Here is a 14,416-nt window from a genome sequence, read left to right as displayed (position 1 = left end):
TGGCTGCACAGCACCGTTTTTTTACAAACTCATCTCGTGAATAACATGTTATTGAAACAAAAAAAAATACTAAACAAAATTCTGCACAAACCATTCATGCACATTTGCTCCAACCAAAATGCATTGACTAAATACAGGGAAAAGAACATTTATAGGCTCAGGAAGAAAGTGGAAAAAGCCAGTTAAATAAAGAAAGTGAACATCGGGACCATTGATTAAATACAGGGAAAAGAACGTCTGCAGGTTCAGGGAGAAAGTGGAAAAAGCCAGTTAAATAAAGAAAGTGAACATCGGGACCATTGATTAAATACAGGGAAAAGAACGTCTGCAGGCTCAGGGAGAAAGTGGAAAAAGCCAGTTAAATAGAGATGGTGAACGTCAGGACCAGCTGACTAACTTTGAGCAGCCTGCAGGAAGGATCCAGTATCGTTCACCTCAGTTCGCATTTCAAGGACGCAGCAGCAGCAACAGCTCAGTAAGAGCATCTAACGGTAACATCGGTAAGGGCATCTAACGGTAACGTTTATCAGCAGAGGAGACATGGTCACCTGATCTTTCCTCTGCTCCCGACAGTCTGCAGCCTCTTTGCCCCCCTGCTTCTATGCCACCAGCTCACAGCCTTCCACCTTAACCCAGTGATGTTCAGCTCATCGCCATGCCACAGCTGGGATAGACGGGGGGGGGGGGGGGGGGGGGCATTCTTAGAAAACAAATATGAAGATTAGAAGCTTAAAGCAATCATTAGAGAACCGGCTAGCAATTGTGAATCAGCAGCACACAAACTTACATACAGAGTTTACACACAGAGGAACACACACACACACACACACACACACAAATGCAAATGCACAATATGCAAAGAGAGGCGCACAATCCTGTGAAAGCACCAGAGAGAGTGTTTGTCTCCAGCCGCAGGCTACTGGAGAGTGATGCTATCATAGCCTATTTAGAGAAAATGTGCTGATCCATTTTCAGTCTCTGGGGGCATTGGTGGAAGTTGTCTCTAGATAGGCATTTTCTGTCAAACGGAGTATTTTTCATTTTAAAGATAAGTATCAAGTGTGGAAATGATGCCTGCAGGTTGCGGCAGTCTAAGTCTATGATGGAAGCCCAATCATGGCTAACCACCCCAGAGCTCAGCTTACTTCAGTGCAAGAACGCTACTCCATCTTCAGTGCAAGAGCGCTATTCCATCTTTCCGGTGGACAAATGCGGTCAAAAGTGGTCATCTTGTTCTGTCTCCTGTGTGACGTGATTGGCTGGAATAGGTGTCAATAACATGCCTGATGCACTTCTGCACAAGAGGAGCGGCACACTCCCTCTTCTACAGTAACCTGGCCCTAGCCAGATGAATTTCGCTCCGCCTAGCTCCACTCATCCATCTGGAACCGATCCATTGAAGTGTTGCTTCAGAAGGCTGGACCTAATCAAAAAATGCTTGCATATGATTGAATAAGCCACTTGTCCGTCATCTATTGACGTGCTACTTCAACCACTCACATCGAAGCCAACCCGTGACGTCTCACAGTCGCTTCTACGCTATGTCACATCTATGAAACTCCCGCCCTGCGTCCTGATTGGCTAAACCATAAAGTTGGTTGGAGAAATCACTCTCAATGGAAGAGGTTCCAGATGGATGTGAGTGAAGCTAGGCGGAGCTAAGCGGAACGGCATTCATCTGGCTAGGGCCAGGTTACTTCTACAGATGCCTGCAACAGAAATATAAATCTGACCCTGTTTAAAAGAAAATGACCAATCTCCCTTTGGTGGCAAATAGAACTCTGAAGTTTGCCTACAAAAAAGCTGCCATCTTTGACATCTGGTATCTGGCGATTTTTCCTATGGGAAAATAACATGGAGATTTTGAATTATCGCACCTGTTAAACTCTCGCGGGGATGAAAAAGTCTGAAATGCAGACGTTTTCCTGAACACACATTTGTCCTCTGCCTTCAAGTTGATACTGAGATCTCCGGTACGTGAAGGCAGCACACTTAGATTTTTGCAACCCCAGAGCTAACTTGCCTTGCAACTTGCCATAAGTAGTTAGCTTCAATTAACAACCGGATCTCCTTATATGGGCAAAGATGGCCGTTTTGGTTCTTTTTTGTAGGTGAACTTCAGAGGTCTATTAGTATACACATGAGTATTTCTGGACACCGCTTATGGTCAGATTGCGGTGGCGTCTCAGTACATCATTCCGGGAGACAGTGTCAGAAAGAAAAGGAGGACAGAAGTGAAAGCCAGCGCAGGAGGAAGTGGCCTGTGAGGGGGGACGACCGGGGAGAGGCGCTTCCAAAACAAAAAGCTAACTTCCCGTTCAAAACAAAAAGCTAACTTTGAGCAGAATCCGTTCAAAACAAAAAGCTAACTTTGAGCAGAATCCGTTCAAAACAAAAAGCTAACTTTGAGCAGAACCCGTTCAAAACAAAAAGCTAACTTTGAGCAGAACCCGTTCAAAACAAAAAGCTAACTTTGAGCAGAACCCGTTCTATAGCAACATGTTAGGGGCACGGGTCAGAACCCGTTCTATAGCAACATGTTAGGGGCACGGGTCAGAACCCGTTCTATAGCAACATGTTAGGGGCACGGGTCAGAACCCGTTCTATAGCAACATGTTAGGGGCACGGGTCAGACAGTTGGTGAGTGGAGAGGCTCCGAAGACGTCCAACATCTCACCCTTAAAAAACAATCCTGTTTATGCGTCTTTATGTAACCCACAGTTAAGCCTGCAGCTATAGCTGATGCTATGATCTCTCTGCCCCCTGGATATCCCATGGCACAGCCTCTGTTCAGACAGCCAACCAATCAGGCTTTCCAAAAAGTCCATCAACAAATGTGAATCAACCAATTAGCCAACAGCTACGAGTTGACCTATCTGCCAGCAATTAATAGCTAATCAGCCACGACCCAGCCAATCAGCCACAACCCAGCCAATGAGTCACAACCCAGCCAATGAGTCACGTGTGTCCTAGCTGAAAGGACTCCAGCTGAGCGTTCCTATGGAGATGATGGTCTGGCAGGCGCTGGACGAGAGCCATACGGTCTCTACCAGGCTGAAGTGCAGCAGGCCCAGCGCAAAGCCACAGGCCATGTCCGTCAGGTGGTGGCGGCCGAGCAGGACCCGGGACAGGCCCACCAGGAAGGCCCACAGCACCAGGAGCACGCGCAGGGGCACAGCCAGCACCAGGTGCGCCAGCAGGAACTTGGACACCATGGCCGCGCGGCTGGCGTGGGCCCCCGGGAACGAGTACACGTCCATGGCCACGCAGTCCAGGAAGCCCGGCGACATCTCCCAGGGGCCTTTGCGCTTCACCAGCTTCTGCACGCCGGCAACAGTCATCACGTCTAGGATTAGTGCTGTGTGTGTGTGAGAGAGAGAGAGAGAAAGAGAGAGAAGAGTGTGTGTATGTGGAGAGGGAGGGAAAAATGAGGAGAAAATTATTAATTAACCTTCCTCATGGCATCATTGTCACTGTAACTGAGGAGACATTGAGATTAACCTTTCTCATGACATCATTGTCACTGTAACTGAGGAGACATTGAGAGGAGCCATATGCAAATAGGACTAACTTCGACCACCTGATTTCTATTGAACTATAAAAGCCACCCTTTTATTCGCATGAGTGTAAATGTTATCACAGCAGTCGATAAAGTCATGCAGCATTCACCAAGACAAACGATGTGTACAGGACAAGAGCAGAGGAGCTCTGAAGCTGCCAATTACTGTCAAATCAGTCCCTGGTTAGTTTCCATCTGGGGGTGTAATGGCCCTTCTAATTCACATGGCAAAGTGAAGAGGCAGACAGCAACAGCAGTGATCGATATGGCGCTGGCCTTCAACATCTTGCATATTTCCTCAAGTGGAAAATGTCCTCTATCGCTGTGATCACAATATGTGAGCACGCCAGAGCACCCCTGAGGACTGGACAAGCAGTCCACCGTCTCAAAATAGATCTTAAGGCTGACACAGAAACGTGTGTATTTTCAACAAAGCCCTCTCAAATCTCCACTTGGTTTTACACAGGCAAACAAATGTGTCACACGTAAAACAGTCAGGACATTTGTAACAGCAAAATAGAGTAAAAAGAGACATCCTGTTCAACTGATAAATAGTGCATTTGTAACAGCAAGACAGAGTAAAAAGGGACGTCCTGTCCAACTGATAAATAGTGCACCAATGTGATATAAACAAGTCAAAGGAGAATTCCGGCGATTTCTCACATCTCTGTTTCTTCAGATCACCGAGTACTGTCGGTACAAAATAAAATGAAAAAAATAATCTGTGTAGCACTGTAGCTGCAGTAACTCGAGCTATAGTAGCACCGATTTTTTTTATTTCACATTGACAGAACTCGGTGACCTCGAGAAACGGAGATCTATGTGGAAAAACTGGAGTTTTCCTTTAAGAGGAAGTGGAAGCGCTGGTATAAAACCTTCTACCTTTTCCTGCATGTCAATATTAATCAGATTGATCATAATAATAATCAGATTAGGAAAAGAAGAAACAGTCAATTAACCCTTCACTGTCTTAACGATAAAAACACATTTACAAAATAAGTGTGATAAAAAAAAACCACACAATTAGAGAATGAGCTCCTGCGTCCAATGAACACTTAGAGTTAGTGACCCAGAAAAACATGGGCATGTTCACATGGGTCAGTTAGTCAGTGACAGGCAGCTCATGTTCTGTGTGTGTCAGTGACAGGCAGCTCATGTTCTGTGTGTGTTTCACTCAGTGGCCTACAGACACCACGCCTGAGCCTGGAGCTGCGTCAGGCCAGCCATCCAACGCTAGCAACGCTAGCCATCCAACGCTAGCAACGCTAGCCAGACCAGCCATCCAACGCTAGCCATCCAACGCTAGCCAGGCCAGCCATCCAACGCTAGCCAGGCCAGCCATCCAACGCTAGCCAGGCCAGCCATCCAACGCTAGCCAGGCCAGCCATCCAACTCTAGCAACGCTAGCCATCCAACACTAGCCAGGCCAGCCATCCAACGCTAGCAACGCTAGCCATCCAACGCTAGCCAGGCCAGCCATCCAACGCTAGCAACGCTAGCCATCCAACGCTAGCCAGGCCAGCCATCCAACGCTAGCAACGCTAGCCATCCAACGCTAGCCAGGCCAGCCATCCAACGCTAGCCAGGCCAGCCATTCAACGCTAGCCAGGCCAGCCATCCAACGCTAGCCAGGCCAGCCATTCAACGCTAGCCAGGCCAGCCCCATCAGGTCATCTGAGGAACGGCTTTTGGAAAAGAAGAACAAGAATAAAGTATTTTTTATTTGAACCTCGCTGATCCTAAAAATGATGTTCCATACAATTATTTTCTCATGATGGCTAGGACTTTCATCACCTGTCTAGCTTGGAAAGCAACTAGTTTTGCCTCAGGCACAAATTTGTTCTGAAGTAGCTACCTACTAACACACATCTGTAGATCTGCAGTGGGATACCAGGGCAACGCAGAGGCAGTGTGTGTGTGCGCGAGAGTGTTTGTGTGTGTGTGTGTGTGTGTGGTATCTATTTCACGGAAGCTGGGCTCAGCTCAAGGTTAGTGCGCTGACCTGAATCTGACCAGATCTGTGGAGGAGTCACATCAGGATTATCCCCTCACATCACATATGGCCAGTCTTGATCTGGAGCAATCCAGATCTGCACCAGATTCACACCGGATCTGTGTCTGCTCTGATTAAGGTCCGGATCAGGGGCGTGTCTAGGGGGAGGCATAACGAACTTATGTTTATATAGCATGTAGTCTAGGGCCTAGGCTATGGGCCCTGTGTGTCTGCCAAGGGGCCTGCACTAAAAGATTGTGGTGATACTTTTTGTGCCCATTTTTTGTTGCCCCCCTAAAGATGACATCCTGGTAACCCGTGTGGTCAGATTCAGATGCATCATTAATAAACTGAGGTTTGGCTGATACTGAAATATACTTTCAACACCTTGAGATACTTGAGCGAAAATGTTCCGCAAATTGTATTTAAGGGCCCGTCCACACGGAGACGCTTTTTAGGTTAAACGCAGAGGTTTTGCTTCGTCTTGGCCGAGCGTCCAAACGAATCCTGTAAACGCACTGCCCGAAACCGCACTTTTCTGAAACCTGGTCCCAGAGTGGAGAAATCTGAAACCGTAGCCCGTTTGAATTCGTTTAGACAGCGAAACCGCTCATCCTGCTTGCGTATCGATGATGTCATCGCCACACCTCAGCTGTCCTGGACTTGCACTTACAGTATTGCCTAACAATACTAGTTTTCATACATGACATTACCTACGATTACACTCCGTAAGATAAATATCACAACTGGTGCTGCGCAGCGCCGATAGCTTATGACTTGGTGGACTGAATACTGTTTTTTCCCGGTGTTTTTTAATGCATTCTAGCTACTGTCAGTGACGCGAGAACTTAAGTTATTAGGAAAGTGCGGTGTAAGTTTAGGCTACATTAATTTGTGCGTAGTGCCAGTGTCATTCATTTATTTTACATGTCTTACAACATATATACATGCATTCACAGTCGAGTGAAATCAGATATAAGCATACAAACGCTTAGAACTCACGTTAAGCCGATGGTAGCACACTGAATGCAAATGCGCGATTTGATTTGATGCAGGCAAACGTAGACTGTTACTAACGAAGGTTTTATAGCAATATTATAAATGTGGCGACAGAATAGCCTAGAACTTGGGTAAGCCTTGCGTTTAGTAGCCTAATTGGGGTGATAGCCAAAACTAATGTGAATCACGGACTATCCTACAACCAAAGAAAGTAAAGGTGATTAGTAGGCCTACCTGCGTTAGCCAAATAAAGGACGGGACTGCACCCTTCACAAACCGTAAAATAAAGTTTATTAGTTTTACAGTTGACTACAGTTGACAGTTCACCATCAGTCCACACAAACAATTCTGGTTACCTTGCACTAGCCATTTGGTCGTAGCCTATTCTGTCTGTTTGTAAAGCGCAAATTTTGGTCAATTTCTGTAAAGAAACAATGCCACCTATAGGCCTGGGGTATGAAGTAACGTGTTGAGTCGTGTTGAGATGGATCCGTTTGGACGCAAATATTCTTGATGCGGTTTCAGGGAAGACGGAGGAAAAAAAGATCGGTTTCGTACGTGTGGACAGGGAGAGAGAGAATGGGGGAGTAGGATAGTGAGAGTGGGGGAGGGAGACGGACCCAAAGGAGGAGGAAACAGAGATATTGACACTGACTAAGTAGGCCCAAATTACCCAGAAGCACTGTGATTACAACAGTCTGCCACTCGCTGCACAAAGCAGCTTCAGAGTGCGGAGATTTGCAGCAGAGTGGAGAGTTTAGATTAATCTTGCTCCCAATTCCTCTATTGAGAAACTCTCCCAATCCCGCTGTGCATAGTTCACAGCAACGGGCAACAGTGGAGGGGTGATAAGATAACACACGAAGCGGTGAACACGTGTGTGAAGGGAATATACTACTCAGATGTGATGTGGTATATTTAAAAGTGTCTGATTTCAGAATCATGACCAGCTCTCTGAGGAAGTCTGGACATAATACAACTTCTGTTCTAAAGGTTGCGTAAATATGTCAGTGGTTCGGTCGCTGTGGACTAGCAGTGAAGCGGGAAATGTGGCTCGTGTGACATGCGCGCTCCCTCTCCTGTAAGTGAATGAATGAGACGTGCACTGTGTCAGAAAGCGGTTCACAAGGGATTTACCGAGCAGGAGATTGACCAAGACCTCTTGGCCCGCCAGCGTATTACTTCTGGTGAGGCATACAAGGGTACCGAAGATCCACGTGATGCCGTGTCCAGTGAGCGCCAGCAGAGTGACCATGGAGCGGACGCTACCCCACGAGGACGAGGTGTAAGCACACACGCCCAACTTCTTGGATAAGCAAATGTCAATGGCAAGAAGGGAATTCATCGCGATCCCTCGGAAAGACGGATTGAGCTGCATGCAGTCCTCCTCGGGAAGTTTCGCCGGCTCTTTGCGGTCTTTGGCGGTGTCGGTGGGCTCCGGTTGATAGTCCCATGGTTGGCCTTGCTGCGACTTGGTGTGTCCCCCTCGCCGGCTCGTGCCGCGAGCCTCGGAGAAACCGGCACGGAGAGGTTGGTTCAGGGACAAGAACTCTGGTCTCCCCAGAAGATTGCCACGGTCTCTGGCTCGTGCTCTAGTCGGGTTAAAGGGCATTATGTGGCTTTTGTTCCCAGTGGCCCTTCTGTAAGTGTTGGATGGGAAATTAAATCAAATCGATGACCTATGTATTCAGAATAACTTGTTCTGGCTTTTACCCCAGTCTTTGTGGCACTTCATTCAGATATATTTAGCTGTGTGATAAAGCTGCTGCTGTTTACAAAGGGTCGCATCACGGAGAAGTGATGAGTGGCACGCGCTGCAGCCAATCCAGCGGAAGTAGACCTATTCATAAAAAATAACAATAATCACCACTGGGGAAAACCAACAACAAAAACGAAATGCATCTAGACACGATACCTTATCAATTATCATTATTGAATGAACACGCCAGGCTAAGTAAGGATATTGGTTTCGTTACCTTTCGTAGGTGAAAAATCACAACACCACTGCTTGGACAAAGGAGCGGTGGATAATCCTTCATTAAAAGTCCCGCTAATATCTGCTCAGCCTTAAACATATTAGAAGCAAATGTACATTCTAATGCTGGAAGTACATTCTGTTAACCCTACCTGACAGAAAGGAGATTTGTGGATTCTGAGCAGAATAATTGCCGACAACATGTCCTCTATCCGTGCACTGTTGGCACGCCTGGAATGTTGATAACACGATAGGCATTTCTATTTACGGAGGCGGCTGTGACTTAGCTTCACGCAGTCTCCCATAGCTTATGACATATGTCTATTCTGCTCACGATTTCACATTAAAAGGGCTCAAAGTAGCCTATTCTCCAGTGTCCACGTAGCCCAATTCTACCCTAGCGTCCGCATCATAAACAGCACACCGGGCTGCTGTTCCGGGTTGGAGTTCTCCAAGGTGCTTAAACGGGACTGGAATTTCAGCAGCAGAGCAGCGCTTGCTGTCACCGTTTACGTAGATGAATTTGCCCAACAATGTAATTTAGGCGCAGTGAAACTTATGCATAATCATATATTCTTTAATCATTTATGTTTATCTTTAATAAGAGTTGAATATATAACCTACATATCCAATATATGCCAATGGGTTATTGCATTGACGTTGCACAAAACATTCACTAATGGCGCACACATGGGGATTTATAAAGATGGCTAACAATTGTTATATCACCAAATGTAAGATGATCGTTTGCCAAATCCCATTGATATAAAACTCAGTTACCCAGAAGTCTTGGGTCTGAGACAGGAAGTGTCGTTTCTGAGGGACTATAATAAACTAGCACCAGCCCTCTAGTAGTAACAGAATGTTGCAGGCGGGGGAACCTGCAGTGACCGCGATGGGACTCTATGAGATAGCGAGATGGACTATTGGGGATGATTGTATGAAAACGCGTTAGCACGGTGAATATCACACGGGGGATAGCAGTGTATTGGTCCTGGCTTTTTGCGTCATTACAGTAAGGTCGTTTTTATAATATTTGATGACAATTACCAATTTAAAGCAGAGGATAGAAAGTTGACCTGATTGCCTTTGGATGTTGCGGTGCTCATTGTAACCGGCGGTGATGTTAATGTAAGTTGCAATTAATAGGTTAACTATCTGCTGGACTTGTATTGTAATCCTACAGAGGAAAAAGAAGAGGGCAACAAGAATCTGACATTTTACGGAACTGTCTCCAGAGATTGAAAGCAAACTGTTTGCGAAGGACATTTGTAAAGACGTATCCATATTTACCCAAAGTGTTCATTTGTGTATTTGTATTTAAGTAATTCGTCAGTGCTGAAACGCACCATTATGGCACATTGCTGTTAAAGCCATAATGGAAATGTCTGTGGTGTTTATGAAACAGTATTGGTCTTGGCCATTTAATTTAATTATTTTCAAAGAGAGGAACTAGTTCAGCATGACAGTTTTAGTCACATTTCGACACACTGCACGAACTTTAGGCTACTGCTGAAGAGACAAGGTGAATGATCTTTCAGGTTGCAGCCTTTTAGAAACTTTTAGGTTCATTATGATAGAAACATCTTCGTCATGTTAGTCATGATTTTATTAATTGTTCCAAATGTGCTATTTTGTATGACTGACTGATGCCAGCATTAAATGCCAACATTGTTATTATTACATAATAACGACAGAGTAGTGGACACATAATTCATGTCTAGAGTAGAAAACACATTACCCTGATAGTGCTTGCTGACCTTTGCTGTTTAAATGTTAGATATTTGGATCTTATTTTCAAAATAACACGTACGTTACATTAGGGGAAAAAATCATTTTAGGGCACTAAGATGTTTTTTTCAATAACCCTGTGACGTGACACTAGCTTACGATATGACGTCGAGATGTTACGTTAGCAGTTATTGTAAACTATGGTTAGGTCACAATAAAACACCGTATTCTGTCGCTTCCCATCAATGAAAAGGCTCAAGTGCAGCATGATGCGTCCCAGACTATTGAAGCCGTCAATGACTCCAAGGACTGTCGACGAGAAGGGCATGGGATCATAAATGACACTGGTCTGTTAATGGAGGAAGTGAACCAAAAGGAAATAGAAAGTTGACATCAGTGTTTTTTGAAAGAGGACTGTGGATGCACAGACATGCAGCTGTGGATGGGACCAGACAGTCGCCAAATGGGATAGAGTTGACCGAACTGTCGACACTCGTGGATTACAGAACATTTCCATCATTGCAACACACAAACACTGGCGCGCGCGAAGAAGTAAAGGACGTTCCCAAAACACACCCAGATAAATGCTAAATTACTAATTCATCATGCGGACAAAGTTGATGTAAAAAAGAGAGCGCAGTGTCCATGCGTGTCTCTCCTGAGGTCTGGACCTTGGTTTGGATTGTGTTGTTCTTTAATGCCATGGGCTGCATCCAGAGTATCAGGTGTAAGCCGAAGAGTTTCCGCGAGAGTATCAGCGTTTTGGAAGTGAACTCCTCCATTGACCCAAACCCCACCAGCATAGACGAGTCCTCCAGCGTGGTGCTGCGATACAGGACACCGCATTTCCGAGCCTCGGCTCGGGTTCTGGTACCGCCGGTGGCCGGGAAAGAGACGTGGACCGTTGGCTGGATTCAAGCATGCAACCATATGGAGTTCTACAACAAATACGGAAACAAAGGGATGTAAGTATTCCCCTGATATAAATAATTTATGTTATATTCGACGCTCGATGTTAAAGTAATTGTTGCACAGGGAAAGTCGAGTAGCTCCCCCGGTTACCTGGATGCCATACGGTATTTGTGCTTGTGATGTCATTGGCCTACTTCATGAAAAAGTTAGTAATCCATACCAACGGGAAAGATAATCTCCGTTCCTCCTCTCCTTTGGTAATTTGGTTGCTCTGTATCTCCCTTGCCTGAAAGAAGTATTAAGAGCAAACCGCCGTGAACTTTTCATTTATAGGCCAAACATTTCAGGATATGATGGAATATGGATTATACTTTGAGATGGCATTGAGGAAAGCACCAGCAAGCTTAGACTTGGCCAAAGCTGAGATATGTTGACTACAATCTAATTCAGCAAACAGCTATTTGGAGGACAGGTCATAGATGAACATAGATGTATGTGACTGATGGGAGCAGGTGAAGGCTGGTGAAGATTTGGGGGTCACTGGTGAAGATTTAGGGGTCACTTATTATTACTCACAGGGCCTTAAAGGGAAAAAAAAACTATAGGAATCTTATAGCATATTATAGTAATACTATATATAGTAATACTATATATAACACATGCCATAGACATCCTATAAGACTGTCCAATAGGATACTATAGAGGTAATACATTATAGACCTTAAAACTAAAAGTTTTAATAAAATATGGGGAGGGGAGGAGGGGGAGACCCATCGGCTGGGGCCATTCAGGGCAGGCAAGCCAGATGTGTTCAGACGAAACAGCTGTAGCACCGTCAGGACTTTTATCTGGAACTCAGCCGTGGCCCACTGGTTAGCACTCTGGACTTGTAACCGGAGGGTTGCCGGTTCGAGCCCCGACCAGTGGGCCACGGCTGAAGTGCCCTTGAGCAAGACACCTGACCCCTCACTGCTCCCCGAGCGCCGCCGTTAAAGCGCCGGGATTAGTGTGTGCTTCACCTCACTGTGTGTTCACTGTGTGCTGTGTGTGTTTCACTAATTCATGGATTGGGATAAATGCAGAGACCAAATTTCCCTCACGGGATCAAAAGAGTATATATATATATATACTGTATATATATATATGTATTGTGAATTACCCCAGAATACAGTATCATGCTCTAGCTCTGGGACTCATGATTTGTGAATTAGCCCAGAATACAGTATCATGCTCTAGCTCTGGTTAGTACAGAGCTTTTTTCCCTCCTTGCCACCAGTGTTTGCTTCTGATTAATATTTATGGCCCTTGCCTCTCACAGGCTCTGAGATGAGCGCTAGCTCTGTGTCTCTTCCCTGCATTCATGAAACTAGGAGGCATCATTAAACTTGCATATGAATATGATCTATTTGCTCGACTCTTGGGCCCCAACAGCACTATCAACACGTGTTCAGCACCCTTTCACCGTGTAAGGGGTAACAAACACTCCCCAGAAGTCTGCATGCTTTAGCCTGATGCTCATTCCGAGCTTGTGTGTGTGTTCTCTGAGCGAGCGTGGGCCTTGCCAGGCCAGTGCACTGTGCAGTCTCTTTGAAGTCTGCAGACAGCCTGGAAACTTTGGTGTGTAGCTGTGAAACCCTACAGAGGAGCTTGAACAGAGATAAATGCTGAAACAGAAGCACGGCGGCCTGACACTTAATCCCAGTATCGTCTCTGCTAAATATTTCTCTTTATCATTAGCCTCTTCACATCACATGCGTCAGTGTTTAAGGTGTGTGATGAGAGTGGGGTGGCTATTTTTAAGTCCACTATCAGTCCAGCCCTTGTTCTCCTCGTGTGCTTTTGAGGCACATGTTGGGCGACGTATGTGACCTGCAAAAAGCAGTAGAGCAGCGGTGCTGCTGCCACAGAGATAGCTGCCTCAGCCGCGCCTCACTTCCTGTCAGTGAGCCTGACGGTGGCCCACTTCCTGCTTCAAAAGGCTCCTTTTGACGGCGCGCTCAAGGCCTGGACGCAGTGAGATTAGCAGCTCTATGGGCCATATCACTGAGGCCAGCAGCTCCACCCCAAGAAAGGCTCAGGACAATGCCTTGCCTTAACATTGACTGTGCGTGTGTGTGTGTGTGTGTGTGGATATGTGTGTTGAGCTCTAAAAGCTTTGTCGCTGGGGATGGGATGGGGGGCAGTGAATGAAAAAACAATACTAATGCAATGTGGCTAGATTAAGAGCTGCGTCCTTGCGTTTGGCTAGATTAAGAGCTGCGTCCCTTCCGTGGTCCCCAAACGCTGGTGGAGCAGGAGGAGATGAAACGCTGCAGCTGTCGCGTCACGCCGCCGTGGATGGAGGAAGTGCGTCCGCTTGCTTTATCACTGGCCCTGAGAAATGGCCTCCTCACAACCTGCCCCTCACAACCTGCCCCTCTCTCTGGCCCTGAAAAATGGCCTCACAACCCGCCCCCCCCTCTCTCTCAGCCCTCTTCAAAGAGACATATTTGAGCTGATATCAGCCATAAATAATGACCCCCCTTTGGCTCTAGGAAAACTGTCTTTGGCTCTAAAGATTTTATACTATTCTATGGAAGAGATGACAGTTTGGAGTTATTTGCACTATTTTAAAATGTAATTCAGGTTTGTTTCCAGAGTCATGAAACAGGTTGAACAGATTTGATGGTCTTGCTGTATTCTAGAATGGACAGTATATTTTGTTGTGTTTTATTCTAAAATGGACAGTACATTTTATTGTTCTTTATTCTAGAATATACAGTACATTTTATTGTTTTTTATTCTAGAATGGAAAGTATATTTTATTGGTCTTTTTTGGCTGTCAAATCAGACACCAGGTTTGGGGATTTCAAGGATGAAACACATTACTTAAATCGGACGAGGTCATAAGTTATTCATGAATGCTTTTGCATTGAAAAGTAGATTTGTTAAAACATTGCATTCTTATTCTTGCATCTCCTAACAAAGAACAATAAAGTTTTCCAAATCTGAAAAGATCCTGTATTCAGCAATCATGCGTGCAGGCCAGGGAATGGAACGGTCGGCAGCACAATGCAGCGGTGAGAAACGCCCACTCTGAGCATCTAGATGCATCTTTCACCACAGGGTCTGGTACCAGAGATTTGTGTGTGTGTGTGTGTGTGTGTGTGTGTGTTTGTGTGTGTAAATGAACATACACATGTAATCACAGACACATTTGTTTGCATTCTTCCATAAGTGCATGATGTACACGCTGCTCAGCAGCTAG

General features: G+C 45.7%; 2 protein-coding genes across 4 annotated transcripts in view; one reads left to right on the top strand and one right to left on the bottom strand.

The window, feature by feature from the left end:
- Positions 1 to 2,965: 2,965 nt before the first annotated feature.
- Positions 2,966 to 8,280, bottom strand: LOC143122684 (inactive phospholipid phosphatase 7). Its single transcript, XM_076283465.1, has 2 exons — positions 7,689 to 8,280; positions 2,966 to 3,358 (listed from the first exon to the last, which is right to left on the bottom strand). The coding sequence occupies exons 1-2, from the start codon at positions 8,161 to 8,163 to the stop codon at positions 2,970 to 2,972; spliced, it is 864 nt and encodes a 287-aa protein (XP_076139580.1). The 5' UTR covers positions 8,164 to 8,280; the 3' UTR covers positions 2,966 to 2,969.
- A 997-nt stretch (positions 8,281 to 9,277) lies between these two features.
- fam78ab (family with sequence similarity 78 member Ab) overlaps positions 9,278 to 14,416 on the top strand; it is a 13,825-nt gene continuing 8,686 nt past the window's right edge. Inside the window, exons 1-2 of one of the 3 annotated variants that reach the window (XM_076283467.1) lie at positions 9,278 to 9,541; positions 10,511 to 11,222. In XM_076283467.1, coding sequence (XP_076139582.1) covers positions 10,903 to 11,222 — 320 coding nt within the window. In that variant the 5' untranslated portion in view covers positions 9,278 to 9,541; positions 10,511 to 10,902. Of the gene's footprint in view, positions 11,223 to 12,296; positions 13,274 to 14,416 lie in introns of those variants that run through there. The other 2 variants (XM_076283466.1, XM_076283468.1) reach the window with 2 other exon arrangements.

Source organism: Alosa pseudoharengus, unplaced genomic scaffold, assembly GCF_046254945.1.
Source record: "Alosa pseudoharengus isolate Yale_2024_CS ecotype anadromous, Long Island Sound unplaced genomic scaffold, YU_APseudo_1.1 YU_APseudo_1.1_scf_14, whole genome shotgun sequence".
Taxonomy (NCBI): domain Eukaryota; kingdom Metazoa; phylum Chordata; class Actinopteri; order Clupeiformes; family Clupeidae; genus Alosa; species Alosa pseudoharengus.
This window is presented reverse-complemented; position numbering and strand designations above follow the sequence as displayed.

Bases quoted from the DNA above. Each gene is read 5' to 3' on its own strand.
- LOC143122684 (XM_076283465.1), bottom strand. From the start codon at position 8,163: ATGCCCTTTAACCCGACTAGAGCACGAGCCAGAGACCGTGGCAATCTT. The intron at 3,359-7,688 runs GTAAATCCCTTG...ACACACACACAG, and splicing joins CTTGGTCAATCTCCTGCTCG to CACTAATCCTAGACGTGATG.